Source organism: Lynx canadensis, chromosome X (assembly GCF_007474595.2).
Source record: "Lynx canadensis isolate LIC74 chromosome X, mLynCan4.pri.v2, whole genome shotgun sequence".
Lineage (NCBI taxonomy): Eukaryota > Metazoa > Chordata > Mammalia > Carnivora > Felidae > Lynx > Lynx canadensis.
The window spans coordinates 50,269,425-50,290,532 of NC_044321.2; the positions used below are offsets into that span (position 1 = coordinate 50,269,425).

Consider the following 21,108-nt stretch of genomic DNA (forward strand, 5'->3'; position numbering starts at 1 on the left):
ACCATGAGGAGGCTATTGTGGTTTCCCAAATGGAGCTGTGAACTGGTGAGTCTGTGGGATTTTTGACCTTGTACCTAAAGCTCAGGCCTCAGGGAGATCAACCAACCTCTGAAATGCTAGTTGCTGCAGCAAATCTTACTTGTCCTGCTTTATAACCAAACGTCCAACTATATTTTTGTCATAGACTCTAAGTCCAAAGTTCTCTTTTGTATAACAAAAGAGCAGATGCAGGATTAAAAAGAGATGGCTAATGTCTGGGGAAAAGACAAGAGCCCCGAATAAGGGTCCTTGCCCCATATTTATTCAGGTCAGAAGGCTTGCAAACGTGATGGGCATGTACAAAGAGACAAAGAAACTAGGAACATTAACTTGTGGATGTGAGGGGGAAAGGGGGATTTTGAAGATATACAGTGTTTGGGGTTTGGGTCAATATAAAACAAATTCCAGGCGCCGGGCAGATGGGTATATGGATGTTAACAGCAGACAGGAGGCACCGTGCCTGTTTATCTTTGCCATCCTAGAGACAGAAAGTGGGAACAACATCAGGGTTAACAAGACACCTTTTCTTTTTTTAACCATCTTCGCTCTGGGCTGCTTTGCCTGCAGTGCAGGGGTCCAAAGTCCAGTTCACCAATTTTTACCTGCCCTGGCCCTATTCTCCTATGAAAGCAGCTTTCTGCGGTAGTACTAAACTTGGGGTGCTTTCACCCTAAATATCTAATCTTGTTATTCCTATGTATTGCGCACCTTTGCACCAATTCTATTTCAGGCCTTTGACTCTCTTTCTCTCTATTTTTGGGGGTTCAGCACCCCCTCCATATTTTGGGGTGTCTTTGCACCTCCATATTCTTGGCACCTTTGTGCCTCCCTATTCTTGGAGTTCCAATCTGGTTACCCAAACTCGGGTGTGAGCATTTCAGGACTTTGTGTTTCTTTGTGCCTTGTTAACACATTGGTGTAGGCCCCAGGGGATTCCTAAGCTTATCCCCCACATATTTTTATTGTCCACTTATGTTCTACTTTGAGTGATTTTCCACTCTTGGGGTTTGGTGTTATTCCCATGGTATCCCAGGGAAGTAGGTGTACTTTGCCCCACCATCTATCTCACTAGCTACAGTTACAGCCTCAGAAAGCTGCTGCCAAAGGTCACCCATGATGTGATGGATGATGACTATTTAAAAAGTCACTCCTGCTCAAGAGGTAGCTTGATAAATCACAGCAGAGGGAAGGTAGGCCATAACTTCATTCAAGTGTCATCAAGAACTCCTCCACTTTGCTGCTGGGGAGAGGCCATCAGAAACAGACTGTATTTTTAGATTATTTCTGTCTCAGCTTATCAGTCATCTTAAGCCAACTTCTAACAAACTTCTTTTACAGACCAAATTATTAGAAAGCACTTTATTCATCTTTTAGAGACAGCTTACTTGAATCATGCAGTGCATAGAGGATATCAGCGAAGAGGTCTGGCAAGACTGCATCACTCTCTTCCTACAGACTGGGATGTGCTGTGATGCAGCGATTATCACCAATTCCCCACCCTGGTTGTTAGCTTCTTACCCTGAAGGCAACTTGTTCCAGTTGACCCAGGAAGAAATTCAGATCTTGCTGGCAAGAGAGGGGAGAGAGAAATTTCTTCAAAGGATCACTCTTGCAGGGACCAAATGCTTATTGATTTGGGACAACCTTTACACTGAGGGAAACAACACCATGGACCTCCGCACCAAAGGCCAGAGTCGGGGCAGCCAGGAAGTCACTGTAGTTCAGATTGAGTCTGTATACCTTGTGATGATGGGACAAAAAGGAACAGCAGGAGGGCCTCTCAACCTTAAGGCTTTTGAGATGGCAGGTTACATCAGAGAAGCCATTCATCAACACATGGCCCATTTCTAACTAAATAAAAAGGAGTTGATGTTTGACCTGGAATTTGAATTCAGTGTTATCTATGTGTGTTACCTACTAAGTTAACCTGGTCTTGAAGAAAAAGAAAGGGAGATCCCATATCAGGTTTGGAGTTGTGTGTGTGTGTGTGTGTGTGTGTCAGGGAGGGGTGTTGGGAGGGGGAAGATTGGGAGTAAGTGCTCAGGCATTAGGGCTTCTGGGACTTTCTTACACCTATAACACCATAACTCCTTTCTCAGAACCTGGAAAAAAAAGAGTAGTAGACTGGGAACTAGAAAATTTTGGTTCTAATCCTAACTTTTTCCTTACTTACTATGATATCTTTCTCTCTCTCTGGGACTCAGATTCCTTATCCATATAATGAAGAGCACACTATGTCTCTGAGAATCATTTAATCTCTGAAAATCTGGGATTTTGTAACATCACAAAAATCCTTCAAGGTCCAGCTCAAGTACTACTTCCTTGAAGAAGCTTTTTCTACCTGCCTGGGCCCTTGGGGTTGACAGTGATTTGAATTCCTAAAACAGTAACTCACTGTATCATTTGTTTGGCCCTTAATCACACTGCCTAGCATTTCTTAGATGACTGTGTTCTTGTTTAACTTTTCACACACACATTGGTTTTGTTTCCCACCTTCATTATAATCTTAAAGGGAAGATGGTGTGTCTTCTACTTCTCTATTTGCTTCCTGAGATAACCCAGCACAGGGCTCCGACAGAAAAGTTGGTTACATGGCTAAAATTACTTATCAGGAAGGGAGAGACTTTCTAAAGTGGAAATTCTACTGGGTATAGTTGATCCAGGGTGTTTGTGGTTAGATTTTCCTCTTTGATTTGTAACTCACCTTTGGGCCATTTATTTGCTCATTGTTCTCACTGTCAGGGTAATTATGGGTGAGAAAGAGCTACGAAAATACTAACCACTCAATATGGCATGTTGCTAGCAGCTCTGGGGAATATGGGATGAGACAAGGCATGAATGAGAAAGATGAGGTTGTGTAATAAACTATAGTGTTTATTTGAAGCTGGTACTTACTTGATCCTACTGTCATCAGTTGCCCAGGAGCAGTGATTATGGATAATCCTCTTCTGTGTTAATTACAAGAGCCCACCTCTAAAACACCCCCAACACATACCCTCACAAGCTTGTAAAGGTCGGGGTTTAAACATGGAAGTTGTCAAAATCTCTAGAGCAGTGTTATTCAATACAAATATAATGCTAGTCACATATGTAATTTAAATTTTTTTGGGTAGCCACATTAAAGAAGAAGACAGGTGAACTTAATTTTATGAATATATTTTATTAAACCCAGTATATCCAAAATATTATTATTTAAACATGTAATCAATGAAAATATCACTGATATTTTATATGTTTGTATGCCAAGGCTTCAAAATCTGGTGTGTATTTTACATTTGCAACACATCTCAATTCAGAGAAGCTTCATTTCAAGTGCCCCATAGTCACATGTATCAAGTGGCCACCAAATTTGGCAGCGTGGATTTAGGCCAACCCCCTCCAATGTTTGAAACGCCTCTGCAACATCCTTCACAGTACATCCATCCATTCATTCAACACACTCCATACCAGGCATTGGCTAGGTAATTAAAGGTAAAAAAAAAAAAAAAAGAAAAAGAAAAAAGAAAAACAGGTTTCTTAGATAAGATGTTAGTGGGGACAAGATAAGTGAAAAGATAAACTATAGTACCATGAAGTAAATGCTATGAAAAATTTTATTCAAATATGTATTGAGCTGCCACTATATGTCAGGCACAAAAAAATTTATGCCCATGGAGCTCACATTCTAATGGGAGAAATGGATGTATGTATCAGGAGATGATAAATGTTACAAAGACAAAGAAGTATAAAGGGGGCTATAGAATGATGGGAGAAACTATTTTAAGCAAGGATGTCAGAGGCAGCTTCTATGGAGAGAAGATATCCGTGCAGAGACCTAATGAAGTGAAGAAGCGAGTCATGTCGAGAACTGAAGGCAGTGTTTCAGGTGGAGAGAAGAGCTGTTTAAAAGCCCTGAGGAAGGAGTGTGCCTGATTTGCTGAGGAGCTATCAGGAGGCCAATGTGATTGTAACCTCTCAGGACAATGGCCCTTTCCCTCTCCATCTACGGCATCCTTAAGCATGGCAGTGAGGCAGCAGATGCTGCCTCCCAGGGTATAACAGAAAAGCAGAGCAAAAGCCTTCATCACCCTTCTGGCCCCTTTCTAATGAAATTGCCTTAACTGTTTGGCAGCCACATAATACTGCTGAGTCACATCGAACTTCTAGTTAACTAAACCCCCTAGTACTTATTCAAACTGGCTGCTATTAAGAAAAGAGCTTCAAATAGTGGCAAGACAATAAACCAAGGAAAAAATTAAATATGGAAATGGTTTCACTAGAGCCTTAATCTTGGACAAAGCTTCAATGTGGCATGATTTATAGGTGAATTCTTAAGGTAATTGAGTCTTCTACATCATTCTTTGCAGCCTGGATTTCTGAAGCAAAGAGATGTGTGTTCAGGAAACAAGACCACTGAGGAAAAATGTCATTGCCAGAGGGTCCCAGACAAATCCTTCATTAGAAGACAAGCTAAAGTATCCAGATGCCTCATTGAAAAATAAACTTCAGCCCATTAGAGGGCTTTTGCACTAAGAAGTTCTCAGTGAATATACATCTTCTTGGATGATTAAATGAATAACAGACATAACAAATGAATGGATAAAGAAATGATTTTCTAGCCAAGCCCCTTCCTTGGTTGCCTATGGTTTAAATGAGTGGAGAATGAGGGGAGGTTGTTAATTATTCTTCCTTGTCCCTCCTTTTCTCTATTCCCCAGTACCAGTCTCTAATTCCCTTGCCTCTAGGCAGTGAAGCAGTTCACTCTGGGAAAACTTTAGCTCTGGCTTTGAGGCTTTAGGTGATTATGTTCCTTGCATAAGGTGAACTCCTTGCCAAATGAATAGTAAACACAATTAATGGTATAGGAATTGAGTGGAAAAAGTCCATTTGGGTGCTATCCTTCCTCATTACCGCATGGAATGTGCATATTCTCTACCAATTAAGAGTTATACATGCATTATATTCATTTATTCAGATATTCATTTATTTTCTTGTTGGATTGTTTATCAAGGCATTTACAATGAGTTGACAAGCCTTAAATCTGAGAGCCTGAATTCCAGCCCTGAGCTATCATTTATTAGGTATATGAGCCTGACCTAATCACTTCTAAGGGCCTCTGGTTCTTCACCTAGAAAATGGAGATGTTGATAATTGCAGGGTTGGTGTGGAGATCAAATGAAAAACTGAGAACAAAGTGATTTGAAAAGGATAAAATGTTTTAGCTATCAGGTCAGCCATAGGAATGGGTGTGGGGATTTAGAGTCCTCTGTCTCCAGGCAGGTATAGGTACCCCCTACTTTTCAAATTTTGTTGTTATGTAACTCATTTTTATGAAAGACCTATATTAGTACCCATTTTTGCTAACCAATGAAAATCTGAAGATGATTGTCACTTTTACAAAAAAAGATGAAAAAACTAGTGTTCAACGTTTGTTTTGCAGCAAGCCATTACAGAGAAAGCATGCACCCTGTGTATCAAGAGTAGCGTCACCAAGCTCTTTCCCTGGAAGCTACACTCAGCATCTCAGCCTCAAGCTGCCATAGCTTTGAACTGTGTCTGTGTTTCATCTCTATTTATTCTGTGCATCCATTAGCAAGATGTGTCTTAAGGTATCAGAAAATACTTTTGGGAGAGAATACTTTTGGGGCATGGGAATGCTCAGAACTTTTTCTGTATAAATTAATGGTAATTTCTTCTTTGCTTTATGCTATTTTGGCTTATAAAAGGTTTCCTAGGAATACTGTACTCTCAGATAGCAGGGGAAGCCTGTACTTGGAAATGGGGTGTGAGCTGAGCTCCTATGTGGTTAACAGCACAGTCTGAAAACTTTGGGTTTAAAGTTCCAGTTACAGCAGAGACTTTAACTGATTTTAAAGTGGCCAGGTGTGGGGGTGGAGTAAGAATAAAGTGCTGCCTCTTGTGGAAAGGGTAGAGGCAGTTCTTAAGAACAGCAGCAAGCAGCCTCATTCTTGTGGCCTAGAGGGGAACAGGGTGGCCATTTCATAATAATATAGCACCGAGTGCTTTAGCGTTTATAAAAGGCTTTTGTATTTAATTCATTCATCAAATGTTTCTTTGGTGCTTACTATGTACTTGCTGTGAACGAGTAAATTATAATACAATGCAAAGTGGAATTAGAGAGTATATTCATTTATTCATTCAAATATTTACTTAGTGCCCACTATGTTTCAGGCACTGTTCTAGGCATGGACAGCACAACAGTTAACAAAATAGAGAAAAACCCATGCTTTCATGGAGTTTTTATTCTAGTCTGGGAGACAGACAATACACAAAATTAAGTAAAATACATAGTGCATCAGATGATAATAAGTGCCAAGGAAGAAAAAATAATAATAAAGAAAGCAGACAGGAAGCCAGAAAATGCTGGAGCAAAGTATGGAGCTTTATAATTTTAAGTAAGGTAGTTAAGGAATGATGTCTTAGTCCTGTTTGAGCTGCTATAAAAAATACCACAGACTGGGTAGCTTATAAACAACATAAATATATTATAGTTCTGGACTCTAGAAAATCCAAAATCAAGGCAGCAGCATGATTGTGTTTTAGTGAGGACCCTTTCCCTGGTTCATAGCCTAAATCTTCTTGTGTTCTCAAATGGTGGTCATAGGTAGTTCTGTGGGATATTTTTTATAAGAGCACTAATTCTATTAATGAGTGCTCCACCCTCATGACCCAATCACCTCCTAAAGGCCCACCTACTGAGATGGAGGATCTAAGATGACAGCATAGTAGGAGGACCCTATACTCCTCTCCTCCCTCAAATAGAACAAGATAACCATCAAATCATTCTGAATACTCAAGAAATCAACCTGAGGACTGACAGAACAAACGCCACAACTAGAGGAAGAGGAGAGGCCACATTGAGGAAGATATGAAGTAAAGAGATGTGGCTTGGGGGAGATATGGATTGCAGGTGCTGCAGCAAGGAGGGAGTGATGGTCATGGAGAAAAACAAGAGGAGCATACAGAGGAACACACAAGGAAAACACTTCCTCAAATCTATTGGCTGAGAAAACAAGATGGGCTGATTTCTCTGAGTTCTTGCAATCAGTGGAGTTTAAAGACTGGTGTTTTAAAGGTCAGTGGGCTTGGCTGGGATAGAACCCTGAGGGTGCTGCCGTACTTCTGGAGAAAAGGCAGACAAACAATCCTGAGAGAGACTGCACAATCTGAAGAACTTCTGGGGCACACTGCGGGGAGATTATTCGCCCTTCTTTGAGAATGTCCCTGAGAAGTAGCTTTCATGGAGAAGCTTCTCTGGGGATACAGGGGCTACCAGGCATCATTTCCCTCCCCACACCCCTCAGCATACATGCAGAAGTACCTACCCATGGCAGCTTGGCCTCAATATTGGCTACATAGCCTGCTTGCTCCAAATCTCATGACTCTGAGCTCTGGCATGACTACCCTTCTCAGTCAAACCACCATCAGTCCCAGTGCAGCAAGACCCTCCTCTAGAAAACCAGCATAGGCCCACTCACACTAGGTCCCTAAAGAATAGAGTTTTAAAAGTCAACAAGCATGACTGGGATAGAGGCTGAAGGGCACTGTGCTGCTCCTGGAGAAAAGGCAGGCAAACAACCCAGAGAGAGACAGTGTGAAAACAGTGATCACACTGAGGACACACTGGACACACGAGGACATACTGAAGTGAGACTATTTGCTCCTCTCAAAGTGCTTTCCTGAGAGCAATAAGCTCAGAGAACCCCCTCCAGGGACAAAGGAGCTTGGTGGCACCATTTCCCTCCCTTGCCCCTCAGCATGAACCACCTTCAGCACAACAGCAACCAAACTGCCTGCCGAACCTACTTACAACAGGTCCCACACCCCTGCACTCTCCCAGTACTGCCCTTCATGGTCAAGTTTGCCTCAGTCCCAACATAGTGTATGCCTTCCTTAGAAAACCAGCAGAAACCCGTGCTCACACTATGTCTCCCAACCAGAGAGCTCTGTAAGGCTTCAGTCCTAGTGGAAATGGCATCAGGTCTCATTTAACAAGAAGACCAGATCACAACTAGTTAAAGCTCTCTACATCTGGCCAAGGTCAAAACATTGCTCACAGCAGGCAAGGAAAGCCTCTGGAGACAATTGGCCTGAAAGATACAGCACCCAAAACCTAGCAGCAGAGTGCACTCAGCACACACCAGAGACACTCCAAGCACCAGGCCTTGGACACTGTATGATTCTTCTTTATAAAGCCATTACTTTTAGGAGAAGGAAACACAACAGACTTTCCTAACACAGAGAATAAGACAGAGACTTATATAAAAATGCCAAGGTGGAAAAATTCATCCCAAATGAAAGAAGAAGATAAGGTCACAGCCAAAGGTCCAAATGAAACAGATATAAGTAATATGCCTGATGGAGATTTTAAAGCAACAGTAATAAGGATACTTACTGGGATTAAGAAAAGAATGGAAGACTTCAGAGAGGCTCTTGACACAGAGACAAAAGAGTTAAAAAAAACAATCAGTTAGAAATAAAAAATACAGGGGTGCCTAGGTGGCTTAGTCAGTTGAGGGTCCCACTTGGGCTCAGGTCATGATCTCACAGTTCATTACTTCAAGCCCTGCGTTGGGATCTGTGCTGACAGCTCAGAGCCTGGAACTTGCTTTGTGTTTTGTGTCTCCATCTCTCTCTGCCACTTCCTGGCTCATGCTCTGTCTCTCTCTTTCTCTCTCTCTCCCTCTCTCTCTCTCTCAAAAGTAAATAAAAATTAATTTTAAAAAAAGAAAAAATGCAATAACTGAGACTCAAAACAGATTGGATACAGGGGGCACAAGGATGCAAGAAGTAGAGCAACAAATAAGTGATATAGAAGACAAAATAATGGAAAATAATGAGGCTGAACAAAAGAGAGAAAGAAGAATTATGTGACATGAGAATAGACTTAGGGAAATCATTGATTCCATCACACATAATAGCATTTATATTATAGTATTCCCAAAAGAAGAGAGAGAAAAGGGGACAGAAAAATTATTTGAGGAAATAGTAACTGATAAACTTCCCTAATCTGGGGAAGGAAACAGACATCCAGATCCAGGAGGCAGACAGAACTCCTGTCAAAATCAACAAAAGCAAGCTAACACCAAGATATATTTTAATTAAATTTGCAAAATATAGCAATAAAGAAAAAATCCAGAAACCAAGACAAAATAAGTAACTAGCTTACAGGGGAAGACCCATAAGGCTAGCTGCAGATCTCTCCAGAGACACTTGGGAAACCAGAAGAGACTGGCATAATATATTCAACATGCTAAATGGGAAAAGTCTGCAGCCAAGAATACTCTATCCAACAAGGATACCATTCAGGATACGAGAGATAGGGGTACCTGAGTAGCTCATTAGGTTAAGAGTATAACTCTTGATTTTGGCTCAGGTCATGGTCTCACAGGTTGTGAAATCAAGCACTGAATGGAGCTCCATGCTGACAGCTTAGAAGCTGCTTGGGATTCTCTCTCTCTCCCTCGTTCTCTGCCCCTCCTCCACTCATTCTCAGATACTCTCTCTCTTTCAATAAATAAATAAATAAATAAATATTAAGAAACAAGCAATATAAGAGATAAAGAGTTCACAGACAAAAACTAAAGGAGTTCATGACCACTAAACAAGCCCTCAAAGAAATATTAAAGGGGATTCTTTGAGTGGAAAGTAAAGACAAAAGTAACAAAGAAACAAAGGAACATAGAAAATCTCCAGAAACAATGAAAAAACAAGTAATAAAATGACACTAAATACATATTTATAAATAGTCTGAATGTAAATGGACTAAATGTTCCAATCAAAAGACATAGGATGTCAAATGGATAAAAAAAATACCCATCTGTATGTTGTCTCCAAAAGACTCATTTTAGACCTAAAGACACCTGAATATTGAAACTGAGACAATGGAGAAGTATTGATCATGCAAATGGATGTCAAAAGAAAGCTTGAGTAGCAATACTTACATCAGACAAACTGAATTTTATTTTTTTAAGTTTATTTATTTGGAGAGAATCAGAGAAAGAGTGCAAGTGGGTGGGGGAGGCAGATAGAGAGGGAGGGAGAGAGAATCCCAAGCTCTGCAGAGCCCAACGTGGGGCTTGAACTCATGAACTGTGAGTTGATGACCTGAGCTGAGATCAAGAGTTGGATGCTTAACCTACTGAGCCACCCAGGCACCCCAGAAAAACTGAATTTTAAACCAAAGACTAACAAGAGATGAAGAAGGGTACTATATCATAATAAAGGGGATTATCCAATAAAAGGGTCTTACAGTTGTGTATATTTATGCTTCCAACTTGTAAGCACCCAAGTATATAAATCATTAACAAACATGAAGGACATCAGACTAGGAAGAGTTAAGATGGTGGAGTAGTATAGGGACCCTAACCTTGTCTCATCCCTGTAACACAGCTAGATCAAGGTCAAACCATTTTTAATACCTAGGAGATTTACCTGAGGATTAACACAACAACCTGCATAATGTGAGCTAGAGAAATTGGCAGGTACACTGTGGAGAGAGGTGAATTGGGGGAGAAAAACCATAGAAGCACAGAGGGTAAGGAGTCCTTTTCACAGAGGACAGAGGGTGAAAGAAAAAGGAGGAGTTCTTGCACATCGCGATTGGGCAAGAAAAACACTCCCCCCAAAAATGTAGCTGGAGAGAAAGAAAGAGATAAAACACTCGCAGAGGACTGGACAAGAAATCTGTTTTCCAAAAGCATTGACAGTGAGAAAGGAGAGGGTTTCAATATTGCTAGGATTCTATAAAGAATGGAGTGCAGAGTCTGAAGTTTTGGAGCTCAGTGCCTGGCAGTGCTCAGATGAGGAAGTAGGGTGAATCCCCAGGAGCAGGTATAGGGATCTGAGGGATCCATGTGCCACACAGAGAGAAGTTGTTTCCCTGCTTAGAGTGCATTTGGTAAAGGCCATATGGCCTCCCCACAGGCAAAAAATCCCAGCTGACACTAGAGAGCTGTCACATTTACTGATATTGGAACAAAGACAACAAAGTGCAACAGAACATGATGCTGGCTGTGTGTTTACCATAACTCTGAGCCTCTGTCACTGTGCAATTGCGTGAACATTTTCTGGGACAAGCTGGCACCTGTCCACTGTTCTGTGAGACCCTCCCTGAGATAATCAGCATGGGTCCAAACCGCGGTGGTCTCTGAGGTATGGGGTTTTGAAACACAGATCCATCAGAGATAAAACTCTGGAGGTAGATGCGACCTGGCAGGCATCAGACAGCTTGGACACAGACAAGGTAAAGCTGGGGAGTGGACAGAAGCCTAAGACAAAGGAAAAGTGATAGATTGCATGTCTGTGAATGCATGAAATTCCCATGCCAGAGATGAGAGAGCTAGGTGAAGCCATTTTCAACTCCAGCACATGCACCCGCGCACAGACACACATGCATTGACTCCAGTGAACTAAGCAGTGCCACCACATGGAGAACAGAGCCACTACACCAAGCCCCACCCACCTGCACTCTCCAGGCACATCCCCAACAAAACCAGCACAAATCCTTCCACCTGCTAGTCTACAGACTATAGTGTGCCACAAAGTTTTAGTTCTAAAAGAAACTGGATGTAACTTCATTCCCGTTTCATTCTTTTTGCATGTTTGATTGTTTTTGCTTCTGTTATTGCTTCTGTTGTTTTCTTTTTTCTTTTTTTTCAATATATGAAGTTATTGTCAAATTGGTTTCCATACAACACCCAGTGTTTATCCCAAAAGGTGCCCTCCTCAATACCCATCACCCACCCTCCCCTCCCTCCCACCCCCCATCAACCCTCAGTTTGTTCTCAGTTTTTAACAGTCTCTTATGCTTTGGCTCGCTTCCACTCTAACCTCTTTTTTTTTTTTCCTTCCCCTCCGCCATGGGTTTCTGTTAAGTTTCTCAGGATCCACATAAGAGTGAAACCATATGGTATCTGTCTTTCTCTGTATGGCTTATTTCACTTAGCATAACACTCTCCAGTTCCATCCATGTTGCGACAAAGGGCCATACGTCATTCTTTCTCATTGCCACGTAGTACTCCATTGTGTATATAAACCACAATTTCTTTATCCATTCATCAGTTGATGGACATTTAGGCTCTTTCCATAATTTGGCTATTGTTGACAGTGCTGCTATGAACATTGGGGTACAAGTGCCCCTATGCATCAGTACTCCTGTATCCCTTGGATAAATTCCTAGCAGTGCTATTGCTGGGTCATAGGATAGGTCTATTTTTAATTTTTTGAGGAACCTCCACACTGTTTTCCAGAGTGGCTGCACCAATTTGCATTCCCACCAACAGTGCAAGAGGGTTCCCGTTTCTCCACATCCTCTCCAGGTTCTATAGTCTCCCGATTTGTTCATTTTGGCCACTCTGACTGGCGTGAGGTGATATCTGAGTGTGGTTTTGATTTGTATTTCCCTGATGAGGAGCGACGTTGACCATCTTTTGATGTGCCTGTTGGCCATCCGGATGTCTTCTTTAGAGAAGTGTCTATTCATGTTTTCTGCCCATTTCTTCACTGGGTCATTTGTTTTTCGGGTGTGGAGTTTGGTGAGCTCTTTATACATTTTGGATACTAGCCCTTTGTCCGATATGTCATTTGCAAAGATCTTTTCCCATTCCGTTGGTTGCCTTTTAGTTTTGTTGGTTGTTTCCTTTGCTGTGCAGAAGTTTTCTATCTTCATTAGGTCCCAGAAGTTCATTTTTGCTTTTAATTCCCTTGCCTTTGGGGATGGGTCAAGTAAGAAATTGCTACGGCTGAGTTCCTGCTTTCTCCTCTAGGGTTTTGATGGTTTCCTGTCTCACATTCAGGTCCTTTCTCCATTTTGAGTTTATTTTGTGAATGGTGTGAGAAAGTGGTCTAGTTTCAACCTTCTGCATGTTGGTGTCCAGTTCTCCCAGCACCATTTGTTAAAGAGGCTGTCTTTTTTCCATTGGATGTTCTTTCCTGCTTTGTCAAAGATTAGTTGGCCATACGTTTCCACAAACGTATCTAGTTCTGGGGTTTCTATTCTATTCCATTGGTCTATGTGTCTGTTTTTGTGCCAATACCATGCTGTCTTGATGATGACAGCTTTGTAGTAGAGGCTAAAGTCTGGGATTGTGATACCTCCCACTTTGGTCTTCTTCTTCAAAATTACTTTGGCTATTCGGGGCCTTTTGTGGTTCCATATGAATTTTAGAATTGCTTGTTCTAGTTTCGAGAAGAATGCTGGTGCAATTTTGACTGGGATTGCATTGAATGTGTAGATAGCTTTGGGTAGTATTGACATTTTGACAATATTTATTCTTCCAATCCATAAGCACGGAATGTTTTTCCATTTCTTTGTATCTTCTTCAATTTCCTTCATAAGCTTTCTATAGTTTTCAGCATACAGATCTTTGACATCTTTGGTTAGATTGATTCCTAGGTATTTTATGCTTCTTGGTGCAATTGTGAATGGGATCAGTTTCTTTATTTGTCTTTCTGTTGCTTCATTATTAGTGTATAAGAATGCAACTGATTTCTGTACATTGATTTTGTATCCTGCCACTTTGCTAAATTCATGTATCAGTTCTAGCAGACTTCTGGTGGAATCTATCGGATTTTCCATGTATAATGTCATGTCATCTGCAAAAAGTGAAAACGTAACTTCATCTTTGCCAATTTTGATGCCTTTGATTTCCTTTTGTTGTCTGATTGCTGATGCTAGCACTTCCAACACTATGCTAAACAACAGCGGTGAGAGTGGACATCCCTGTGGTGTTCCTGATCTGAGGGAAAAAGCTCTCAGTTTTTCCCCATTGAGGATGATGATAGCTGTGGGCTTTCCATGAATGGCTTTGATGATGTTTAAGTATGTTCCTTCTATCCCAACTTTCTCAAGGGTTTTTATTAAGAAAGGGTGCTGAATTTTGTCGGCCTTTTCTGCATCGATTGACAAGCTCATATGGTTCTTGTATTTTCTTTTATTAATGTGATGTATCACATTGATTGATTTGCGAATGTTGAACCAGCCCTGCATCCCAGGAGTGAATCCCACTTGATCATGGTGAATAATTCTTTTTGTATGCTGTTGAATTCGATTTGCTAGTATCTTATTGAGAATTTTTGCATCCATATTCATCAGGGATATTGGCCTGTAGTTCTCTTTTTTTACTGGGTCCCTGTCTGGTTTAGGAATCAAAGTAATACTGGCTTCATAGACTGAGTCTGGAAGTTTTCCTTCCCTTTCTATTTTTTGGAATAGCTTGAGAAGGACAGGTATTATCTCTGCTTTAAACGTCTGGTAGAACTCCCCTGGGAAGCCATCTGGTCCTGGACTCTTATTTGTTGGGAGATTTTTGATGACTGATTCAATCTCTTCGCTGGTTATGGGCCTGTTCAACCTTTCTATTTCCTCCTGATTGAGTTTTGGAAGCGTGTGGGTGTTTAGGAATTTGTCCATTTGTTGCAGGTTGCCCAGTTTGTTGGCATATAATTTTTCTTAGTATTCCCTGATAATTGCTTGTATCTCTGAGGGATTGGTTGTGATAATTCCATTTTAATTCATGATTTTATCTATTTGGCTCCTCTCCCTTTTCTTTTTGAGAAGCCTGGCTAGAGGTTTGTCAATTTTGTTTATTTTTTCAAAAAACCAACTCTTGGTTTCGTTGATCTGCTCTACAGTTTTTTTTAGATTCTATATTGTTTATTTCTGCTCTGATCTTTATTATTTCTCTTCTTCTGCTGGATTTAGGCTGTCTTTGCTGTTCTGCTTCTATTTGCTTTAGCTGTGCTGTTCGATTTTGTACTTAGGATTTTTCTTGTTTCTTGAGATAGGCCTGGACTGCAATGTAGTTTCCTCTCAGGACTGACGTCGCTGCATCCCAAAGCGTTTGGATTCTTGTATTTTCATTTTCATTTGTTTCCATATATATTTTAATTTCTTCTCTAATTGCCTGGTTGGCCCATTCATTCTTTAGTAGGGTGTTCTTTAACCCCCATGCTTTTGGAAGTTTTCCAGACTTTTTCCTGTGGTTGATTTCAAGCTTCATAGCATTGTTTTCTGAAAGTGTGCATGGTATGATCTCAATTCTTGTATACTTATGAAGGGCTGTTTTGTGACCCAGTATGTGATCTATCTTGGAGAATGTTCCATGTGCACTCGAGAAGAAAGTATATTCTGTTGCTTTGGGATGCAGAGTTCTAAATAGATCTGTCAAGTCCATCGGATCCAATGTATCATTCAGGGCCCTCGTTTCTTTATTGACCGTGTGTCTAGATGATCTATCCATTGTTGTAAGTGGAGTGTTAAAGTCCCCTGCAATTACCACATTCTTACCAATAAGGTTGCTTATGTTTGTGAGTAATTGTTTTATATATTTGGGGGCTCCTGTATTCGGCACATAGACATTTATAATTGTTAGCTCTTCCTGATCGATAGACCTTGTGATTATTATATAATGCCCTTCTTCATCTCCAGCCTTTAATTTAAAGTCTAGTTTGTCTGATATAAGTATGGCTACTCCAGCTTTCTTTTGACTTCCAGTAGCATGATAAATAGTTCTCCATCCCCTCACTCTCAATCTGAAGGTGTCCTCTGGTCTAAAATGAGTCTCTTGTAGACAGCAAATAGATGGGTCTTGTTTTTTTTATCCATTCTGATACCCTATGTCTTTTGGTTGGCACATTTAGTCCATTTACATTCAGTGTTATTATAGAAAGATATGGGTTTAGAGTCATTGTGATGTCCGTAGGTTTCATGCTTGTAGCGATGTCTCTGGTACTTTGTCTCACAGGATCCCCCTTAGGATCTCTTGTAGGGCTGGTTTAGTGGTGACGAATTCCTTCAGTTTGTGTTTGGGAAGACCTTTATCTCTCCTTCTATTCTAAATGACAGACTTGCTGGATAAAGGATTCTCGGCTGCATATTTTTTCTGTTCATCACATTGAAGATCTCCTGCCATTCCTTTCTGGCCTGCCAAGTTTCAGTAGAGAGACCCGTCACGAGTCTTATAGGTCTCCGTTTATATGTTACAGCACGTTTATCTCTAGCTGCTTTCAGAATTTTCTCTTTATCCTTGTATTTTGCCAGTTTCACTATGATATGTCATGCAGAAGATCGATTCAAGTTATGTCTGAAGGGAGTTCTCTGTGCCTCTTGGATTTCAATGCCTTTTTCCTTCCTCAGATCCGGGACGTTCTCAGCTATTATTTCTTCAAGTACCCCTTCAGCACCTTTCCCTCTCTCTTCCTCGTCTGGAATGCCAATTATGCGTAGATTATTTCTCTTTAGTGCATCACTTAGTTCTCTAATTTTCCCCTCATACTCCTGGATTTTTTATCTCTCTTTTTCTCAGCTTCTTCTTTTTCCATAATTTTATCTTCTAGTTCACCTATTCTCTCCTCTGCCTCTTCAATCCGAGCCATACTTGTCTCCATTTTATTTTGCAACTCCTTGATAGCATTTTTTAGCTCCTCCTTGCTGTTCCTTAGTCCCTTGATCTCTGTAGCAAGAGATTCTCTGCTGTCCTCTCTACTGTTTTCAAGCCCAGCGATGAATTTTATGACTATTATTCTAAATTCACTTTCTGTTATATTGTTAAATCATTTTTGATCAGTTCATTAGCTGTCATTATTTCCTAGACGTTTTTCTGGGGGGAATTCTTCCGTTTCGTCATTTTGGATAGTCCCTCGAGTGGTGCGGGACTGCGAGGCACTTCCTCTGTGCTGTCTTGAATAACTTGTGTTGGTGGGCGGGGCCGCAGTCAGACCTGATGTCTGCCCCCAGCCCACCGCTGGGGCCACAGTCAGACTGGTGTGTGCCTTGTCTTCCCCTCTCCTAGGGGCGGGATTCACTGTGGGGTGGGGTGGCCCATCTGGGCTACTTGCACACTGCCAGGCTTGTGGTGCTGGGGATCTGGCGTTTTAGCTGGGGTGGATCGGCAAGGTGCACAGAGACGGGAGGGTTAGGCTCAGCTCGCTTTTCCTTTGGAGATCGGCTTCGGGAGGGGCCCTGTGGCACCAGGAGGGAGTCAGACCCACCGGAGGGATGGATCTGCAGAAGCACAGCATTGGGTGTTTGCGCGGTGCAAGCAAGTTCCCTGGCAGGAACTGGTTCCCTTTGGGATTTTTGCTGGTGGATGGGTGAGGGAGATGGCCCTGGTGAGCACCTTTGTTCCCCGCCAAACTGAGCTCTGTCATCCGGGGCTCAACAACTCTCCCTCCTGTTGTCCTCCAGCCCTCCCGTTCTCTGAGCAGAGCTGTTAGCTTATAACCTTCCAGATGTCAAGTCCCGCTTGCTGTCAGAACACACTCCGTCTGGCCCTTCTGCTTTTGCAAGCCAGACTCGGGGGCTCTGCTTGGCCATCGGGCCGCCCCTCCACCCTGGCTCCCTCCTGCAAGTCCGTGCAGCGTGCACCGCCTCTCCGCCTTTTCTACCCTCTTCTGTGGGCCTCTCGACTGCGCTTGGCTCTGGAGACTGAGTTCTGCTAGTCTTCTGGCTGTTTTCTGGGTTATTTAGGCAGGTGTAGGTGGAATCTAAGTGATCACCAGGATGTGCAGTGAGCCCAGCGTCCTCCTACACCACCATCTTCCCAGCTCATCTCCAGTCGATCTGTTTTCTTTCATAAATTCCACATGTGAGTGAAATCATATGGTAGTTGCCTTTCTCTCAGCGGATTAATTTGCTTAGCCTAATATACTGTAGTTCCATGTATGTCATTGCAAATGGCGAGTTTTCATTCTTTTTGATGAGTAATATTCCATTGTGTGTGTGTGTGTACTGTCCCCCTTAATGCCCATCACTTATTTAGCCCATTCCTTCCCACCTCCATCCATCAATCTTCAGTTTTTCTCAATCATTAAGTGTCTCTTATGGTTTGCTTCCCTCTCTTTTTCCTTCTTATATGTTCATCTGTTTTCTTTCTTAAATTCCAAATATGAGTGAAATGATATGGTATTTTCTTTCTCTGACCAACTTATTTTGCTTAGCATAATACACTATACCTCCTTCCATGTTGTTGCACATGGCAATATTTCATTCTTTTTGATAGCTGAGTAATATTCCATAATATGTATATTTATACCACATCTTTTTTAAAGTTTATTCATCTATCTTCAGACAGATAGAGAGAGCACACATGCAAGTAGGGGAGGGACAGAGAGAGAGAGGGAGAAACAGAGAATCCCAAGCAAGATTCACACTGCCAGTACAGAGCCCAACATGGGGCTTGAACTCATGAACCATGGGTCATGACCCAAGCCAAAATCAAGAGTCAGGGGCTTTACCGACTGAGCCACCCAGGCACCCCCAACATAGCTTCTTTATTCATCAATTGATGGACATTTGGGCTCTTTCCATAATTTGGTACTGTTGATAGTGCGGCTATAAACATCAGGGTACATGTGACACTTTGAATCAGTATTTTTGTTTCTTTCAGGTAAATACATATTAGTGCAATTGCTGGGTCATAGGTCAATTCTATTTTTAACTTTCTGAGGAACCTCCATGCTGTTTTCCAGAGTGATTACAGAAGTCTGTATTCCCATCAACAGTGCTAGAGGGTTCCCCTTTCTCCACATCTTTGCCAACATCTATTGTTGCCTGTGTTGTTAATTTTAGCCATTCTGACAGGTGTGAGGTGGTATCTCATCATGGTTTTGATTTGTACCTTTCTGATAATGAGTGATGTTGAGCATCTTTTCATGAGCATCTGCATGTCTTCTTTGGAAAAATATCTATTCATGCCCAGGAGCTTTTTATTTTGAAGTTTCAGTAACTTATTGCCATTGTTTTCCTTGCCTCCGGAGACATATCTAGTAAGAAGTTTCTATGGCCTATGTCAGAAGTTATTGCCTGTGTTCCCCTCTAAGATTTTGATGATCTCTTGTCTCACATTTAGATCTTTCATCCACTTCAAATTTAATTATGAGTATGGTGTAAGAAAGTGATCCTATTTCATTGTTCTGCATGTTGCAGTCCTGTTTTCCCAACACCATTTGTTGAGGACACTATTTTTTTCTATTGAATATTCCTTCTTGCTGTGTCAAGGATTAATTGACCATATATTTGTGAGCCATTTCTGGAATTTCTATTCCCTTTTATTGATATGTGCCTATTTTTTGTGCCAGTATCATATAGTCTTGAATACTACAGCTTTGCAATGCAACTTGAAATCTGGAATTATGATACCTCCAGCTTTGGTTTCATTTCTAGGGTTGCTTTATCTATTTGGAGCCATTTATTTATTTATTTATTTATTAAATTCAAGTTAGTAAACATACAGTGTAGTAATGGTTTCAGAAATAGAAACCAGTTATTCATCACTTTAGTATAACACCCAGTGCTCATCCCTTCAAGTGCCCTTCTTAATGCCCATCAACCATGTAGCCCATCCCCCCATCTGCCTCACCTCCAACACCCTCAGTCTGTTCTCTGTCTTTAAGAGTCTCTTATGGTTTTCCTCCCTCTTTGTTGTTTTTTTTTTCCTTATGTTTCCTTCCCTCCCCTCACGGCCATCTGTTCTGTTACTTAAATTCCACATATGAGTGAAATCATGATACTTCTCTTTCTCTCACTACATTATTTTATTTATAATAATACACTCTAGTTCCATACGTGTTGTTACAAATGGAATAAATAAATACCATTCAAATACAAATATTAGGATTTTTTTCAAGCTTTGTAAAAAATGCTGTTGATATTTTAATAAGGATTGCACTTGGGTAGTACAGACAGTTAACAATATTTTCTCTTCCAGTCCAGGATCATGGAATATTTTTCCATTTCTTTATGTCCTCTTCAATTTCTCTCATAAGTGTTCTTTAGTTTTTAGAGTACAGATCTTTCAGTTTTTTGGTTAGGTTTATTCCTAGGTATCTTATGGATTTTGATGCAATTGTAGATAGGACTGATTCTTTGATTTCTCTTTCTGCCACTTTGTTATTTCTCTATAGAAATGCAAAATATTTCCGTATTTGATTTTGTATATTTCAACTTTACTGAATTTGTATATCAGTCTAGCAGTTTTTTGGTGGAGTCTGTGGATTTTCTATATAGAGTATCATGTTCTACAAATGAAATTTTGACTTCTTCCTTGCTGATTTTGATATCTTTTTATTTCTTTTTGTTGTCTGATTGCTGAGGCTAGGACTTCCAGTACTATGTTAATAACAATGGTGAGAATGGACTTCCCTGTCTTGTTCCTGACTGTAGAGGAAAAGCTCACAGTTTTCACCTTTGGGGACCACATTAGGGTTTTTCGTATATGGCCTTTATTATGTTGAGGTATGTTCCCTCTAGCCCTACTTTGTTGAGGGTTTTTATCATGAATGGATGTTGTACATGTCAAATGCTTTTGTGCATCTATTGAGAGGATCATATGGTTCTTATCCATTCTTTTATTAATGTGGTATATCACAGGATTGATTTGTAAATACTGAACCACCCTTACATCCCAGGCATAAATCCCACTTAATTGTGGTGAATGATTTTTTAATTAATTTATGTTTAATTTACATCAAAATTAGTTAGCATATAGTGCAACAATAATTTCAAGAGAGGATTCCTTAATGCTCCTTACCCATTTAGCCCATCCCCCCTCTCACAACCCTTCTGGCAACCCTCTGTTTGTTCTTTATATTTAAGAGTCTGTTATGTTCTTCCCCCCACCCCGCGTTTTTATGTTATTTTTGCTTCCCTTCCCTTATGTTCATCTGTTTTGTATCTTAAAGTTCTCATACGATTATTTTAATGTACTATTGGATTTGATTTGTTGAGAATTTTTATATCCATGTTCATCAGCGATATTGGTCTTTAGTTTTCTTTTGTAGTGGACTCTGGTATGGTTTTGGTATCAGGCTAATATTGGCCTCACCTCATGGAATAAATTTGGAAGTTTTCCTTCCATTCCTATTAGTTGTCATAATTTGAGAAGAATAAGTATTAACTCTTCTTTCATTATTATGTAGAAATACCCTGTGAAGCCATCTGGCCCTGGAATTTTGTTGGGAAATTGTTAAATACTGATTCAATTTTATGGCCAATTATATGTTTGTTCAACTTTTCCATTTCTTCTTATTTCAGTTTTTTAGCTTATATATTTCCAGGAATTTACCCAT

At 40.8% G+C, this 21,108-nt stretch overlaps 1 protein-coding gene across 1 annotated transcript; it reads left to right on the top strand.

Moving 5' to 3' along the window:
• Window positions 1-1,431: 1,431 nt before the first annotated feature.
• LOC115506782 (profilin-1-like) lies at window positions 1,432-1,890 on the top strand. Its single transcript, XM_030304803.1, has one exon. The coding sequence runs from the start codon at window positions 1,432-1,434 to the stop codon at window positions 1,888-1,890; it is 459 nt and encodes a 152-aa protein (XP_030160663.1).
• Window positions 1,891-21,108: the final 19,218 nt, after the last annotated feature.

Bases quoted from the DNA above. Each gene is read 5' to 3' on its own strand.
- LOC115506782 (XM_030304803.1), top strand. From the start codon at position 1,432: ATGCAGTGCATAGAGGATATCAGCGAAGAGGTCTGGCAAGACTGCATC.